General features: G+C 47.1%; 1 protein-coding gene across 1 annotated transcript in view; it reads right to left on the minus strand.

Annotated features, from left to right (window-relative positions):
* Positions 1 to 15,389, minus strand: part of SRGAP1 (SLIT-ROBO Rho GTPase activating protein 1) — a 538,479-nt gene that overhangs the window by 101,194 nt on the left and 421,896 nt on the right. Inside the window, exons 7-8 of the mRNA XM_086919057.1 lie at positions 14,658 to 14,879; positions 13,881 to 13,982 (exon numbers count right to left, since the gene is read on the minus strand). Coding sequence (XP_086775183.1) covers positions 13,881 to 13,982; positions 14,658 to 14,879 — 324 coding nt within the window. The remainder of the gene's footprint in view (positions 1 to 13,880; positions 13,983 to 14,657; positions 14,880 to 15,389) is intronic.

Here is a 15,389-nt window from a genome sequence, read left to right on the forward strand (position 1 = left end):
GCTATGAAAGGAGCGCCTTTAAGAGCTAAACTCTCAAGGAATGTAAAGGCCTCCTTTCCTATCTTTTGTTAGTAATATTAACAGGATGAAAACAAACACAAATCAATCAATTAGCATTTGTGTAGCGCAGCATTGCATCACTAGGGGTATCTGGGCGCTGTGTGTTGTTGAAAAAGCCAGGTCTTCTTTATTTAATTTTTATTGATTTTGTCAATCATAACCCTTACAAAAGTACATCACATTGCTCTTACTGTACTCAGGGCAGTTACACAACATATTGTTTCTTATACAGCATAGAATATTCATGAGGGGTTAGGAACTGGCAGGAAGATCAAACGTTGGGTAAGCCATCAGGTGAATTTTCGCATTGATTTGCCAGCAAATATGCACTAAAGGGGGCCCAAATGTCCTTCGGTCTGGACGGTCCTGGTTCACTGATCCCTACACCATGTGATATCCACTAACGAGTGCTGCAATTTGGGGACACCTCTGCCCTCGCAGTTTAGACCACTTTCCTCTTTGCTAGCAAAAGTGCACCTGCCAGTCCTGTGGTTTTAAGTGTTCAATAAGTCTCAACTGACACAATAGCAGGCGCCACCCACCGCTTCCAGGATCGTGCCCAAAACTCTTTCACAATACCACGCCAGGTGTGTGAGCATCGCCTACAGCGGCCAACTCTCTCAAACCAGATCTGTGCAGATGCTTGGTCAGCTGTATATATTTAATATGGATAATACGTAAATTACAATTAGCTGTTAAAGCAAAGGAAACAAAAGGCAGCAAAGATAGGAAAAACAGTGACGGGAGAGGGGGTGATCTGTTGATGGGGCATGAGGGCGAGTGGGGGGAGATGGAGATGGTAAAAGCACGAGCACTGTGTTGAGCATTAAAAAATGAAGAAAAAAGTAGGCCCTAAAAAGGTCATAAAAACGGGAGCAGTGGATGTTTACAAGTACTTGGTTAATGCTCGGGGAGGGCTAGTCACAAGAAGAGGCATGACCATGCATGCCAGGATCAAATAATATCAGAAAGACGATGGAGACAACAAATGGAAAGCCTGTGGGCGGGCAGAGGCCCACAGATTGAACACAACATGTCTCTTCGAGACAGCGAATACCCTGTCACGCTGTCTAGCCGAGACCTAAAAAAAAAATACCACAACTATTGCACAATCCAGGTTTCGCAAATCCATTCTAAAATATAAGTGTCTTTTTCTATTGTTTGATTAATGTAATGGAAAACGACGGCAAAACAAAAAATATATATGGTTTTCATTACGAAATGTGAAATTGCCCTAAATTGAAAGAGTTCCTCTGGACGGTTTATGCCATAAACTGAAGTTCTTAAGTGAGAAATGAGTTAGTGTATTGATAAGGACATACCATGCAGTGTCAAAATCAAACCTACTACATACACACATATGTTGCACTGACCAAACAATACTTCAGCCTCTTAAATTCTTTAATTATAGGTAGGATATATATTGAGGTCAGTATTATTCACGTCAGGCCCTCTTAGTTATTTCTGGACTCACATTTGTTTGCATCGTAATAAAGTCAAGGGGCCCCCTCTTTCTTTATTGATGTTTCGGTGTAGTGGTACTATCATACTCTGTTATTTATGCTTTAATCTTTAGCAATTGCTTTCTATATAAAAAATGTCTAGCTTATTTTTTAATTGCATTTAAAGTACAAGAATGACTACAGCACTTGATTTATGCAGTGTCTTTAATAATAAATATTTAAGCACGAAATTAAAAGCATATAAAGGGAGAATGATGGGGGAGCTAAATTAAAGTACTGGCGCTATTCGGATATTACATTTTTAAGATTATATTAAGGATGAGTACTGGACTGCTGCCATTTCTCATTACTTAAATTCTTTAATGAGTAGAACACAGATATAGCTTTACAGAGACAGTATATATTTCAAGGAACTTATGAAATATATATAAACATCAATCTAACATTGCGCGAAAGCTTTGAAGCAGTAAGACAATCAATATTTTCACTTCTTGGGATTTTTAGCCACCTGCGTGTAACTCAAGAAGTCAGGTTGGACAAGCAGCATCCAGTAACATAAATACTAAACAAGCATTGGAAATGCAATAGGTCTCGCAGCATTAGAGTTAGTGCTTTTAGAATTGTTTATGGGTTTTTTTTGTAAATCTTTAGCATTTTTGTTTCCTGTAGCCAATGCTAAAGAATTAAAAAAAAAAGCCATAAACATTTCTAAAAAGCTCTAACTCAAATGCTCCGAGACCTATTGCACTGTGTGAGGGTGAGGGGTTGAGGGTGAGTGAGGGTGAGGGTGGGTGAGGGTGAGTGAGGGTGAGTGAGGGGTTGAGGGTGAGTGAGAGTGAGGGTGAGTGAGGGTGAGTGAGGGTGAGTGAGGGTGAGGGTGAGGGTGAGTGAGGGTGAGGGTGAGTGAGGGTGAGGGGTTGAGGGTGAGTGAGGGGTTGAGGGTGAGTGAGGGTGAGGGTGGGTGAGTGAGGGTGAGGGTGGGTGAGTGAGGGTGAGGGGTTGAGGGTGAGGGGTTGAGGGTGAGTGAGGGTGAGTGAGGGTGAGTGAGGGTGAGTGGTTGAGGTTGAGGTGTTGAGGGTGAGTGAGGTGTTGAGGGTGAGTGAGGGTGAGGGTGAGTTAGGGTGAGGGGTTGAGGGTGAGTGAGAGTCTCTGAATTGGTTCATAATCTTTTTTTTACTCTTGTGGCACACAATGAAATGGCCTACATTTCTAAAAGCTCTAACTGAAATGGTCTGAGACCTATTGCACTGTGTGAGGGTGAGGGTTTGAGGGTGAGTGAGGGTGAGGATGAGGGTGGGTGAGTGAGGGTGAGGGGTTGAGGGTGAGTGAGGGTGAGTGAGAGGTTGAGGGTGAGTGAGGGTGAGGGGTTGAGGGTGAGTGAGGGTGAGTGAGGGTGAGGGGTTGAGGGTGAGTGAGGGTGAGGGGTTGAGGGGTTGAGGGTGAGTGAGGGTGAGTGAGGGTGGGTGAGGGTGGGTGAGGGTGAGTGAGGGTGAGTGAGGGTGAGTGAGGGTGAGTAAGGGTGAGTGAGGGTGAGTGAGGGTGAGGGGTTGAGGGTGAGTGTGGGTGAGGGGTTGAGGGTGAGTGAGGGTGAGTGAGGGTGGGTGAGGGTGGGTGAGTGAGGGTGGGTGAGGGTGGGTGAGGGTGGGTGAGGGTGGGTGAGGGTGGGTGAGTGAGGGTGAGTGGTTAAGGTTGAGGGTGAGGTGTTGAGGGTGGGTGAGGGTGAGTGAGGTGTTGAGGGTGAGTGAGGGTGAGTGAGGGTGGGTGAGGGTGGGTGAGGGTGGGTGAGGTCCATAAATCCGTACAAAGAAGCAGTTCTTGCCGCTCCTTGCCCTACCAGAGCTTTTTATTTCCCCAGCCGAGCCACAGTGCAACCACTGTAGCATCTACGCCAGGGTGTCCAACGTAGGTTAAAGAGGGCCTGATGCACACATATCTTCAGGATAGCCACTGACCGTGTAAATTGGTTAATTTACATTCACTGTATTTAAATGTACCTTCTATGGATGTCATGGAAAGGGACACTTATAATGGATAATATATGATCTGATCTGTGCTGTACCCTTGAGTCGAGGTGTCTATAAGCGCAGAGATGCCATGCCCATGTGGATTGTTTGTGCCTAAGAGAAAATGTCACGACACTACATAAAACACAACAAGGATGCTACATTTTATAGCTTCAAGTTTGCCATGGGTTGGAACACGAATGAGCTTGCACTACAGGTAGCGCCTGGGTATCGGGTATTATTCCAAGGGTGAGAGAGCGCTACCTCGGAGTACAGGGAGCTGGTATCTCTTGTTCGTATCCATTGCCACAGAGCTGCAAGCAGTGTTTAGCATTCCTGCTCCACCGCCTGTACACGGCCTTGGGCACATTCTGCTTTCACAGAGCTCCCAGTGGCCTCATATGTAGGCCTAGAAGACACTCTCCGCCAGCTCTTAAAGTCCTGCGTGGGTGGGCGTGTGCCCGCTCCAAGGCCACCGGCTCGGATTACAAGGTACTGTGTAAACTGTAGAAGACAGAAGCAGCACACATGCTGGCGTGCCGTCCTACGCGATTTTTTATTTGAGAATGTCAGAATTTAGCTCTCAGAAGTGACCGCAAAGCGACTTTTCAGAGCTATACAAAAGGCCTTGAACTAAAAAAAAAAAAAACAGCAATTTAAGAACGAAAGTTATAGGTCGGAGACACCATTGCGCGTGTGTCACAGATGGATTCACTTCACAATGCCTATCAGCTTGACACAAGTCAAGAGGCCAGGTTCAGAACCAGGAATCCCGGCTCATTATACTAAACTTCGTGATCTTGGACGTATTCCTCGACGACATGCTGCAATAGATCATCTCCAACAAAAGTAACAAGCCTTTCACCGTAACACGGCGGGCAGGGGAGGGGGCGGAGAGGGGAGAGGTGCGACACGGCAGGCAGGCAGGCAGGGGAGGAGAGTAGGAGGAGGAGGGGGGAGGAGAGTAGGGGAGGCACGGCCTAGCGGCAGGCAGGCAGGGGAGGAGAGGAGGAGGGGGAGGAGAGTAGGGGAGGCACGGCCTAGCGGCCGTGCAATCAAGTAGTGAGGGGGCGGAGCTGGGGGAGGCTGTGAGAGAGAGTAGGCAAGGCTAGCGGCAGGCAGGCAGGGGAGGAGAGGAGGAGGGGGAAGGAGAGTAGGGGAGGCACGGCCTAGCGGCCGTGCAATCAAGTAGTGAGGGGGCGGAGCTGGGGGAGGCTGTGAGAGAGAGTAGGCAAGGCAGGCGGCTGGGGGCATGTGCACGCGCATTTAAGCTCAATGCGCATGCGCATTGAGCTTAAATTTCTCGTGCACTGCAAGGAATCGCCACGATTCCTTGCAGTGTGGATAAAGAGCGGAGAAGTGCCAATACTCTCGCCTTGCTCGATGCGCATGCGCATCGACAGGCGAGACCTAAAAACCTTGCAGTCTAAGAAATAAATTACACCCCCCACCCACCAGGCCAATCGATCAAGTAACGTCAGGTGCATTAGTGTATTGCTTTTTTTCAATGCATAGATTTAAAGTGGAATGCTCCCCCCCTCCCACTTCTTTTTCCAGCACAATGCTGTTACTTTTAGCTCTGGGAACCCCTGCCCCACTCCTTTTTAATATTTTTTGATGATCAAGGGTAAATAACCTCAAATGTGGAAGAGAACCACCTTTGAACAGGTACACTCAGCCCTCAGGCAGTCACACAGGGAAAAAGTACAATGTGCTAGATGGAAAAGCCACTGCTTATTGCGTTTGTGACAATTTTATCTTTGGCCTCTGTGCAGAGAGCAGCACACATATTACTGCTGATGCAATGCAGTCTGTGCCCCATACTACTGACTGGTACTGAGTCAAGCCTGCCTGTCCATGGAGTGGGGACAAGGGCCAGCACCGCAAGCAAACTACAGGGGATCTCAAGTAAAACATATTTGCAATAAAAGTTGTAGGTATTATCACCTAGAAGACCAGAAATTCAGATGCACATAGGGCACGTGCTTCAGTGACAAGAACATCTCATACTCTGATGTAAGTGGGAGATGATAGGCCAGCACATAAGATCTCCAATGTGTGAAGCATAGACATATACACATCACTGCTGCATGGAGCGGTCAGTATAACATAACATAACGTGTATTTGTAAAGCGCACGTTCACCCAGAGATTTCTTGGCGCTGAATAACAGATGTTCATTGTTACCCAACTCAATGGTACTCATTTTACCAACCTCAGTTGGATGAAAGACTGAGTGGACCCACCGGGATTTGAACCTGTGACCATGAGGTCGAACACAGGCCCCTGCAATGGACGCATTAGTCCACTGAGCCACCAGACCCGGCTATGCAAGGGCAAGTATGCAAGGGCGTTGTGAGATAGAGGGACTGTGCAGCTTTCTATTTCCATAATTGGGCCAAGGAGCTAAATCAATGAAATATTTATGAGAAGACCACGGTCATCTGGAATGGATGATTGCAGGCAACCAGCAAGAAGTAATTCCGCCATTAACGTTGAATGTGTGGTGAAGCACGAGAGGTCAGGACATTCATAAAGGTGTGGCCACGTTTCTTCAGCTGCCAAATACAGACAGCTGTGCACATGACAGAATGTTGGGCTTCCCTTGGGGCTCATTGTATATCCTATGACACATCAAGCCGAGGTTACAGCCAGGGTTGGATTGGGAACAAAATTCGGCTCGGGCACACCAAAAAAAGAGTGGCCCATATTTGTGTATTGCCTTTCCGCAAAACACTGCTTCATTGAAGTTTTATGAAAATAAAGGGAGTGGGTGCATATTTTATTCACTTCACTTCGATTTGTTTTTTTAAATGCACAGATTAGTTCACACTGCTGAACCGCACATGAGTGCTAGTGAGACCACTTCTGCTCAGGTCCCCTGCCCTCGCTCAATCAGCAAACATTAAAGGGCCGGCCCAGCCAGAGAAAGGTCGTGATACCTCCGCCCATTTGCCTCTAGAAAGGCCACTCAGGCACCCACTGGGCCGCTTGCAGCATCCTAACAGTACCGACAGCCCCAGGCTGCCCAAAAAAGCAGCCTCCAGGCTGCCCTAAAATTCTTCCCACAGCTAGAACTCGGCTACCGTCTTTTCGGCATTTCCCGAGTGCCCGCGTTACCAATCGACCCTGGTTACAGCCATTGCAGATAAAATAAACAAGCATTTACAATGCAATGGTTTCGCCTTTGGAAAAGTTAGAGTTATTGGCATTGTATATGCCAAAATTTGTATTTATGTTTTTGTTTCGAAAACAGATAAGTAAATGGCATTGTCATTTACATTGCCATTACCTTTTTTTTTTGCAGTCACTTGGCACTCTCTAGCACTCCCTAGTACTCTTTATGCACTCTGCATTTCTTATGCACTCTGCATTTCATATGCACTCCCTGTGCACTCTGCACTCCCTATGCAGCACTCTGTATGCACTCTGTACTCTATATGCACCCTGCACGCTCCACTTCCTATGCACTCTGCACTTTTTATGCAGCACTCTGTATGCACTGTGCACTTTGTATGCACTCCACACTTCCTATGCACTCTGCACTCCCTATGCACTCTGCACTTATCATGCACTCCCTATGCAGCACTTTGCATAGAGAGTGCAGAGTGCATAGAGAGTGCAGAGTGCATAGAGAGTGCAGAGTGCCTAAAGAGTGCAGAGTGCACTCCCTATGCACTCTGCACTGTCTATGCACTCTGCACTCCCTATGCACTCTGCACTCCCTATGCACTCTGCACTCCCTACGCACTCTGCACTCCCTATGCACTCCCTACGCACTCTGCACTCCCTATGCACTCTGTATGCATTCTGCATTACCTATGCACTGTGCACTGTCTATGCACTGTGCACTCTGCACTTCTTATGCACCCTGCACTCCCTATGCACTCTCTGCATTCCTTATGCACTCTGCACTTCCTATGCACTTTGCACTCTCTATACACTCTGCACTCCCTATGTACTCTCTCTGCACTTTGCACTGTCTATGCACTCCCTATGCACTCTGCATTACCTATGCACTCTCTATGCACTTTGCACTCCTTATGCACTCTGCACTCTCTATACATTCTGCACTTTTTATGCACTCTCTCTCTGCACTCCTTATGCACTCTGCACTCCTTATTCACTCCCTATGCACTCTGCATTCCCTATGCACTCTGCACTTTGTATACATTCCCTATGCACTTTGTATGCACTCTTTATGCACTCTCTCTGGACTCTGCATTCCCTATGTACTCTGCACTGCCTATGCACTTTGCACCCTCTATGCACTCTGCACGCACTCTGCACTCTATGCACTCTGCACTCCCCCTGCTCTATGCACTCCCTACTCTGCACTCCCTTTGTTAAAGTTTGAGCTTTTGATAAATGGTGTTTTGTATCTTCATTGAATTATGTGTAAAACGTTGATGTGTTTTACTTTACACAGAAATCTGGAGTGCATTTATAATGCAATTATTTGTAGAGAGAGGGAAGGGATGAAAGAGGCCAGGAGTAAGAAAGCTCAAAAGGAAGCGAGTGCAGGATAGAGAGGGAGGGCAGGAGGGAAGGAATATACGCAGGAGAGAGGGAGGGCATAAAGGAGTGTTAGGGCATGAGGGAAGGTAGGAAAGTGTGAGAAAGGCAGAAAGGAGAGGGCGGCAGGTAAGAGAGGGAGGGCGGAAAGGAGAAGGAGGGCTAGAGGAGGAGAGAGAGGGAGATGGAGGACAGGAAGGTGAAAGAAAGAGGTGGAAAAGGGAGGGCAGTCGAGACTAAGAAGGCAGAAGAGAGAGATAACAGAAGAGTGGCATTGTAAATGGAGAGGGAGATGGAGGACAGGAAGGTGAAAGAAAGAGGTGGAAAAGGGAGGGCAGTCGAGACTAAGAAGGCAGAAGAGAGAGATAACAGAAGAGTGGCATTGTAAATGGCAATGTCTTTTCGCCATGTGTTATGGAGTGTATGCATGTGGTGTGTAGTAGAATTATGTGGGTATGATTGGAATTGTAGCAATGGTGGCATGCTGCGCTTTAGATGAAAATGTTTAAAAGTAAAGTGTGCCATACTGCGATGCTCCAATAGTTAATTGTGGATGCATTAACAATTGATGTGTGTACTGATCGCTGGTGGTGTGTGTGCCTGTAGAAATTGTGCACTGATGGCTGGTGGTGTGTGCGCCTGGTGGAAGCGTGCACTGCCGGCTGGAGGTGTGTGTGCCTGGTGGAAGCGTGCACTGACAACTGGTGGTGTGTGTGCCTGGTGAAAGCGTGCACAAACGTCTGGTGGTGTGTGTGCCTGGTGAAAGCGTGCAATGACGGCTGGTATTGTATGTGCTTAGTGAAAGCGTGCAATGACAGCTGGTGGTGTGTGTGTGGGTGTGTGTTGGTGTTCCTGGCGAAAGCGTGCAGTGACGACTGGTGTTGTGTGTGCCTGTTGAAAGTGTGCACTGACGGCTGGGTGTGTGTGTGTGTGTGTGTGTGTGGTTGTGTGCCTGGTGAGTGTGTGTGGGGTGTTTGTGTGGTGTGTGTGTGGTCTTATGTATGTGGTGTTGTGTGATCCTCTGTGAGATACCGGGGTCTGTCGTCTGGAATGGAAGCTTTGGTCAGATGGGGGGAGCATGGAAATGTTGTGCTCCTGTGGAGTGTCCTTATTTGCGCGAATGTTAAATGGCATATATGTTAAACAATATTAAATGCAACGTGCGTTTAAAGCTGACAGATGTGCACTGAAATACATGAATGTGTGGAGTATATGACATTCAATCCGAGGTAGGTGAGCACAAAATTCCATCAAGACTATCACTATCCAACAACCACGGCACTGGCATTGGCCACCATTCAGTAACACAACTGGACAAGGGGTGCAACTCACGCCCAATAAATAACATTTGATGCATGACGCATCTGCGTTTCTCACTTACCACGGACCGTCGTTGTACAGTAAAACACGTTTAAAATGTTTCTAAAACGTTCTACTGAAACATTTTTGTTTTCATTCGCACCGGAATCTTACGGTTCCACTGTAGTTTCTAGAATCGTGAGAAGCAGCGTGGACAGCCGGTGGCTTTGGGCAGGGGATGGGAGTGGAGCCGTACGCTGTTGTCATGGAAACGAAGCAGCAGCAGCGCCGCTGCAGGATGTGAGGCGGGTCATGTGCTAAGGCAAGATGGCTGCCCGGAGTCCGGAGGATGCTGTCTGAGCGCATGTGCAAGCCTCAGCCCGAGAGTGATTGCCTGACCCCGGCCACCGTGACCGCACTGCTCCAGGCGCTTACAGTATCCCGAGTCTGCCCCTGACGCTGCCGCCATGAGGACCGGCTTCCCGTGGCACAGCTGAGCGTGCGGTGCTTACAGTCAAGAGCACGCCTTTGTGGGCTGACTTGCCCTTAACTTTGTGTTGGTGCAGCATTTCCTGCGGAGACCGCTTTTTTGCGCATTGGCAGCTGGTCTTCACGCGCTGAACCTAAAGCCTTACCATGGCACTGACTATGTTTGGTAAGTCTGACGCACAATTTATACTTATCGTATCTGAAGTGGCTATATGCCGTTGTGACTGATTCGGAGACGGTGACAGTCTGAGATACAGTGCGTGTGTCTGCCGCCTGAGACAGTATGACTGTCTGAGGAGAGCTCCTTCCCATTGTTTCCTCGGGCAGAGCCCATGGGCGTGTACTCCTGCTAATTTTAGCCCCGCTACGGCTAGTCCACTGAATCTTAATAAAGATTTGGCTGTAGGAGTGCTCCATTTCCAGCCGTTGATGATTTTATTATGCACAGCTGTTTAACTGTCCCGACATTTACCTGTATTTCACATTCCCATTGCATGCGCGTTTTATACAAGAAAGTCGGCCAGTGGTTAAATCGATCCTTTTAGCCTCCAGCTGTTTTTCAAACACGTGAAAGTAGAATGACGTTTTCACTGCCATAAGTTAACCCTCTGCCCTGCCACAATCGCAGGCCCACCATCTGAAACAATTTCAGCAACCCATGCACTTCAGCGCTCGTCATTTATTTTAACACGCTGGCCTCTCTGCTCTCTTTCGTCAAGACGTTTGGGACGGCAGGCCGGGGGCACAGGGGCACTCACGGTCTCCTCGGCGGGGATGGGTCTCCTCCGGGAGGCTCTTCGTCGTGCTTCAGGTGCAGCTCCTCCGCCGATTGCCCAATCAGGTCGCTGCTTTGCAGGCGAGCCCTCACAACCACCCGGGAGTCAGCCAACGGCAGTGCGGCTCCCGGGGCAACCCACGATGACGAACCTTGAGCGGCCAATCCCTGCACAGCTTCAGTAGTGACGCGACGGCGCACGGGCCAATCCCGTCGCGGCGTCAGTGAGGGGGCTCGACTCCTGTGGCCAATGGGAGCGCGGCGGCTTCGATCTCAGCTACCGCAGCTCCCGGTCACGAACACAGCTTGCAGAGGGTGTTTCTGGCCCCGGGCCGCGACGGTGATTTAGCGGCCAGAGATTTTCGGGCCGCAGATCGCGGTCAGCCTGCTTCCTCGCCAGCAGATCGACACGGGGGATTATAAGGCACAGGGAAACACCACGGGTCTCCCCTCACCCCTGAATCTGTGCCGATGAGCACAGCGATCGCAGCAAGGGAGGTGCCGGCAATGCCGGAACAGACTCGGGGGCGTTCCCGGCGTCGCGTGACGTCGGCAAAAGCCAAAGAATCTCGGGAACGCCCCCGTGTCTGGTCCGGCATTGACGGACAGGCCCCTAGTCCAATGGCTAGGCTCCATTTATGGAGCTAGCCAATTAAACAGAGGGAGGGACTAAGAGTACACACTAAGAAACATAAGATTTCTCTGGAGGAGGAGCCTAACGGCTCCGCCCCCCAGCGAAACCTAAAAAAGTACATACCACTGAACTCCATCGAGAACCTGTTCGAAGTGTATGGTGCAGCTTTCACAGCACTTCGACAAGACAGCGTGAAACAAAATAACATATCCAAAATAGAACACTTTGGCCCCAGAACAAACCCAGAGTGAGAGAGACACAGTGACAAGTAATTATATGCTACTGAGGACAGTAGATGACCCAATAATATACACATGGGAGGAAATGCCAGCTGCCTGCTTGCCAGACATGGACACCATAGCCTGAAACGTCATCATTGCTCGAGGCAATTCCGCGAGGCTGAATTGACCGACCTAGTTAATGATCAGCACTTCTGAGAAAGGCCGGGCTTTGTGACTGAAAACAATACGTAAATACACCACTGTCTCAGTAGAGCCGGAGCGCACTGATGTGAATGTCACATATGATTATAGTGATGGGTGTGATTTTGTCTTTCAGGGATAACTCTTTAAAAATGTGATCAAGTGTTAGTCCATCTTCCCTCCTCATACTTTTCTTGTTTCTTGTTTTGTTCCTAAAGTGGTATTTGTGTTTCTCCAGCCTTGCCTCTATGGATTCTAAATGCAGAGTAAATGCAGTAACCATGGAACCAGTTAGCACGGCATGCTTATGACAAACATGCTTGGCGATACCAGATCTCTCCATTATATGTGTATTTAAATGTCCCTTTGTACTCCAATGCATTGGTGTGTTCCTACAATCAGAGATGCAGCAACTTCAATTTTGCTTGGAATATTATAAATAACATTCGAGCCCGTAACTTATCAGTACTACTTTTGATCATTTTTCTTGTGTGTTTTTGCAGTGATGGAGTTTACACCTTCAAGAAGTCTTCTTCTGGTGTCATCAGGGACCACCTACAAGTGAAGAGTGTTTTGTGATCTTGAACCGTTTCCATTATTCCTGGCTGCTCCTGGGCTGATGCATTGTTGCCTCTGGTGCCACAGGAAGTGAGTGCCAAGACATTTCTTAGGTACTGGCAATGGAGTGGAAAACGTAATGACTACTGATCCTTAAATCATTGTGTGTGTGGGCAAGCACAAGCTATTACTGTCCCTTTGTTTGCCTAAGAAAGCACCAGGGGTTGTATAGGAGAATTTCCTGTGGACTCTCTGGCCGCATATCTTTTCTGAACTAAAGACCCTGAAAATGTTTTGAATAGGGAGTTGGCATACTTGTTGAGAAGTGTGTTTCTGTTATTTGGATTGGATTCCTAGATACTGCGACGGTCGAAGCAGCCCGGTCTGGGGCTCCTCAATAGGAAGCACGTGGTTGGTCAAGAATGTCAAGGGAGCCTGACCCGCCTGCCTCCACCAAACAAAAGACAGGACTTTTCCCAATGAAAGTCGTGAGTGGAAGTCTGCAAGGGAAGCGAGGGGGAGTCCGGAATTCCCACTTGCTGATTTTGAAAGCATCACGGCGCAACAGAGGATGTAAAATAGTTATGGCAAGTTCACAAAGTTACAGATTCGACATGAATTGGTACGGTTTGATGGAACTAGCCAATTAAACAGAGGGAGGGAAGGCACAGATAATGTACCGTGATATTTTGATTTACATTGCACTTTATCCAAGGAATGACTTTCATTGGTTTCAATGAGTACTCTGAATGACTGCACGACCGGCAGACTGTGGACCAATTAGGTAATTTGGACTATGTCTTCAGGGAGACGCTCCCCCGTGATCAAGGCTTGATGAATAAGCCGAAACGCATTGGGATTGACAGTGGACTGCCTACATATCTTATCTGAAAATTAAGTGCCTGAAATCTTTTGAAAGGGGAGTCGGCGTGCTTCTTGTTGAGAAGTGCGCTTATGCTTTATACACACACGCTTCCAGTATCTTCACCAATGCCACCGAACTCGTAGACTGGTACAAAGCAACATGAGGATGGACTCACAAATAAATTCATTTTACTCCAAGAAAGGATGCAGGCACTCACTGGATAAAAAATCCAGTGAGTGCAAAAAAATGACTTAAGAAATTTAAATAGTCACTCTTTACTCCCATTGGTGAACCAAATATCAACATAAAAAGAGGACTGGTGCCATCCCAATAGTAAATACATCATTCTCAGTGGCCATGTGTGTATGAAACAATATAATCTCAATGGACATCAATACTCTCCTGGTGAATGTTGTTACATTAAGGCAATAGTTTATAGTGCCTTCTTGGAAATTATCAGGTAAATACGTCAGTACTCAAATGAAAACTTACATGCACAGTATCCATTCCAGTCCTCTCTTTATTGACTTCCCAAAAAGACACTGCTGCTAATCAACCTCATCTGCATGTGTGTACATATATGTGTGTGTACACACATATGTTTTAACATATAAACACATCTGTAATTCTAAATAAAAATAATTTAGCAAGTTGCTAGATCACGACACTATTAACTTTATTCGATTGTCTATTAGTACAATTAAAATCAACTTGCGTTTTGTCCCTGTAGTCTACGCTAGTACCCGTATACTCTCATGACCCAGTGTGGAACTTAAGGAGGCATTACAATATCCCTACCTCCTCGTTCTCAATTTTGAGGGTAGTCAGTCGTGACTGTAGTTGCTGGTACCGGAGGATGAGCTCCGCTTGCAGTGGCTGCTGGGCACTGACCTGACACACCTGGAAGTCAGAAATGATGGAAAACATTAAAAAGAGTCATCACAAAACGGGCCACTTTAACACCACTCTCTTTCAATCAGAGACACCAGGATCATTGAATATGTATTCTTTCCTCAGACAGAGCTCCCAAGAGAACGTTTCTGAAAAGAACAACCAAGGGAGCATGTTTTATCCCACAGAACCCTTGTTCTCTTTCTCTACAGCTGGCATTGCATGTGCAGTTGTGCGACACAAGCCTTGCAATCAATGCTTTCCCATACAAAAACAGAGATTAGATTCACTTATCACATGAAATATGTCTAACGCATCTGAGTCGTAATGAAGGTAGTTAACAGAAAATGAATGGAGAAAGCAAGACTGTTCGGAAGAGTTGCTATTGGCGCGGATCAGGGTCTGGATTACATGCACTGCACCGGTGACTGAGCAATTTTGTATTGGTGATTGGGAAATGCTACACTTCTATCTGCACTGATTGAACAGCGGAAACTGGCATTTGCAGTCACCCTTCAAGCCAAGAACAACATTTGCACCAAATTAAAACCTCATTTTGCACTGGTCAGTAGGAGCAAACTCTACACACCCTCGCCGAAGCAGAACTGCTAAATCACTGGTTAGATGCAATAATGGTTCCCCAGGCTACTGTATTTGTAACTTAACAGGTGAATGACTACTGACCTCATCACCAAGATGTGGCTGAAACTCAAATTTCACTGGCGGACAGAAGGCGGTGGGGTACATTTCCATGAACCTTTGCTTGTCATTTCTTGGCTCCAGGTTGTCGACCGCATTCTCGATGATGTCCAGCCCCTCGTGCCTGGAGGTCTCCAGGTTGTATTCTGCAGAGAGATACGTTCGTAGGGCTCTGTTCAGACTCGCATGATATCCAAGATCACAACACTAGTGCAACAAAAGGGATAACAAAACAAATCAAATAAACACTATCATCTTGTACACCATTTTTCATTAAACACACTTTGGGACAACGGGCTACCAGTGCATCAGACATAGACCCGACAACTATCAGTCGCCTGAATAGCAGTTCATTACTATATCCATGTGAAATTTAGGACATCTTTTTAATTCATATGGGAGGGAAGATCATGCACCCGATGTATTGCACATTTTCTTTTTTTTCTTCTTCTGGTTCAGGAGTAAGGGGATTTGGACCTGGATGGGCTGGTTGACAAAAGACAAACTTGTTCCAAAAAAGCACTGCGAATCAGATATATGACACTGTTTTTTTTTTTTTTTTTTTTTTAAATTTTTTAATCCTCATATTGCGAAAATTTTATGTATATGGAAAATTTGGTTTCTACCTCTGGAAATGTTTTCCGTACCGTCACCGCCCGTTTCTCACTTGCCATATGATGTTCTTTCTCCTTATTTTCTCAGAGGAGACCCCTTTGC

Source organism: Lissotriton vulgaris, chromosome 1_1, assembly GCF_964263255.1.
Source record: "Lissotriton vulgaris chromosome 1_1, aLisVul1.2, whole genome shotgun sequence".
In the NCBI taxonomy this organism is placed as follows: Eukaryota; Metazoa; Chordata; class Amphibia; order Caudata; family Salamandridae; genus Lissotriton; species Lissotriton vulgaris.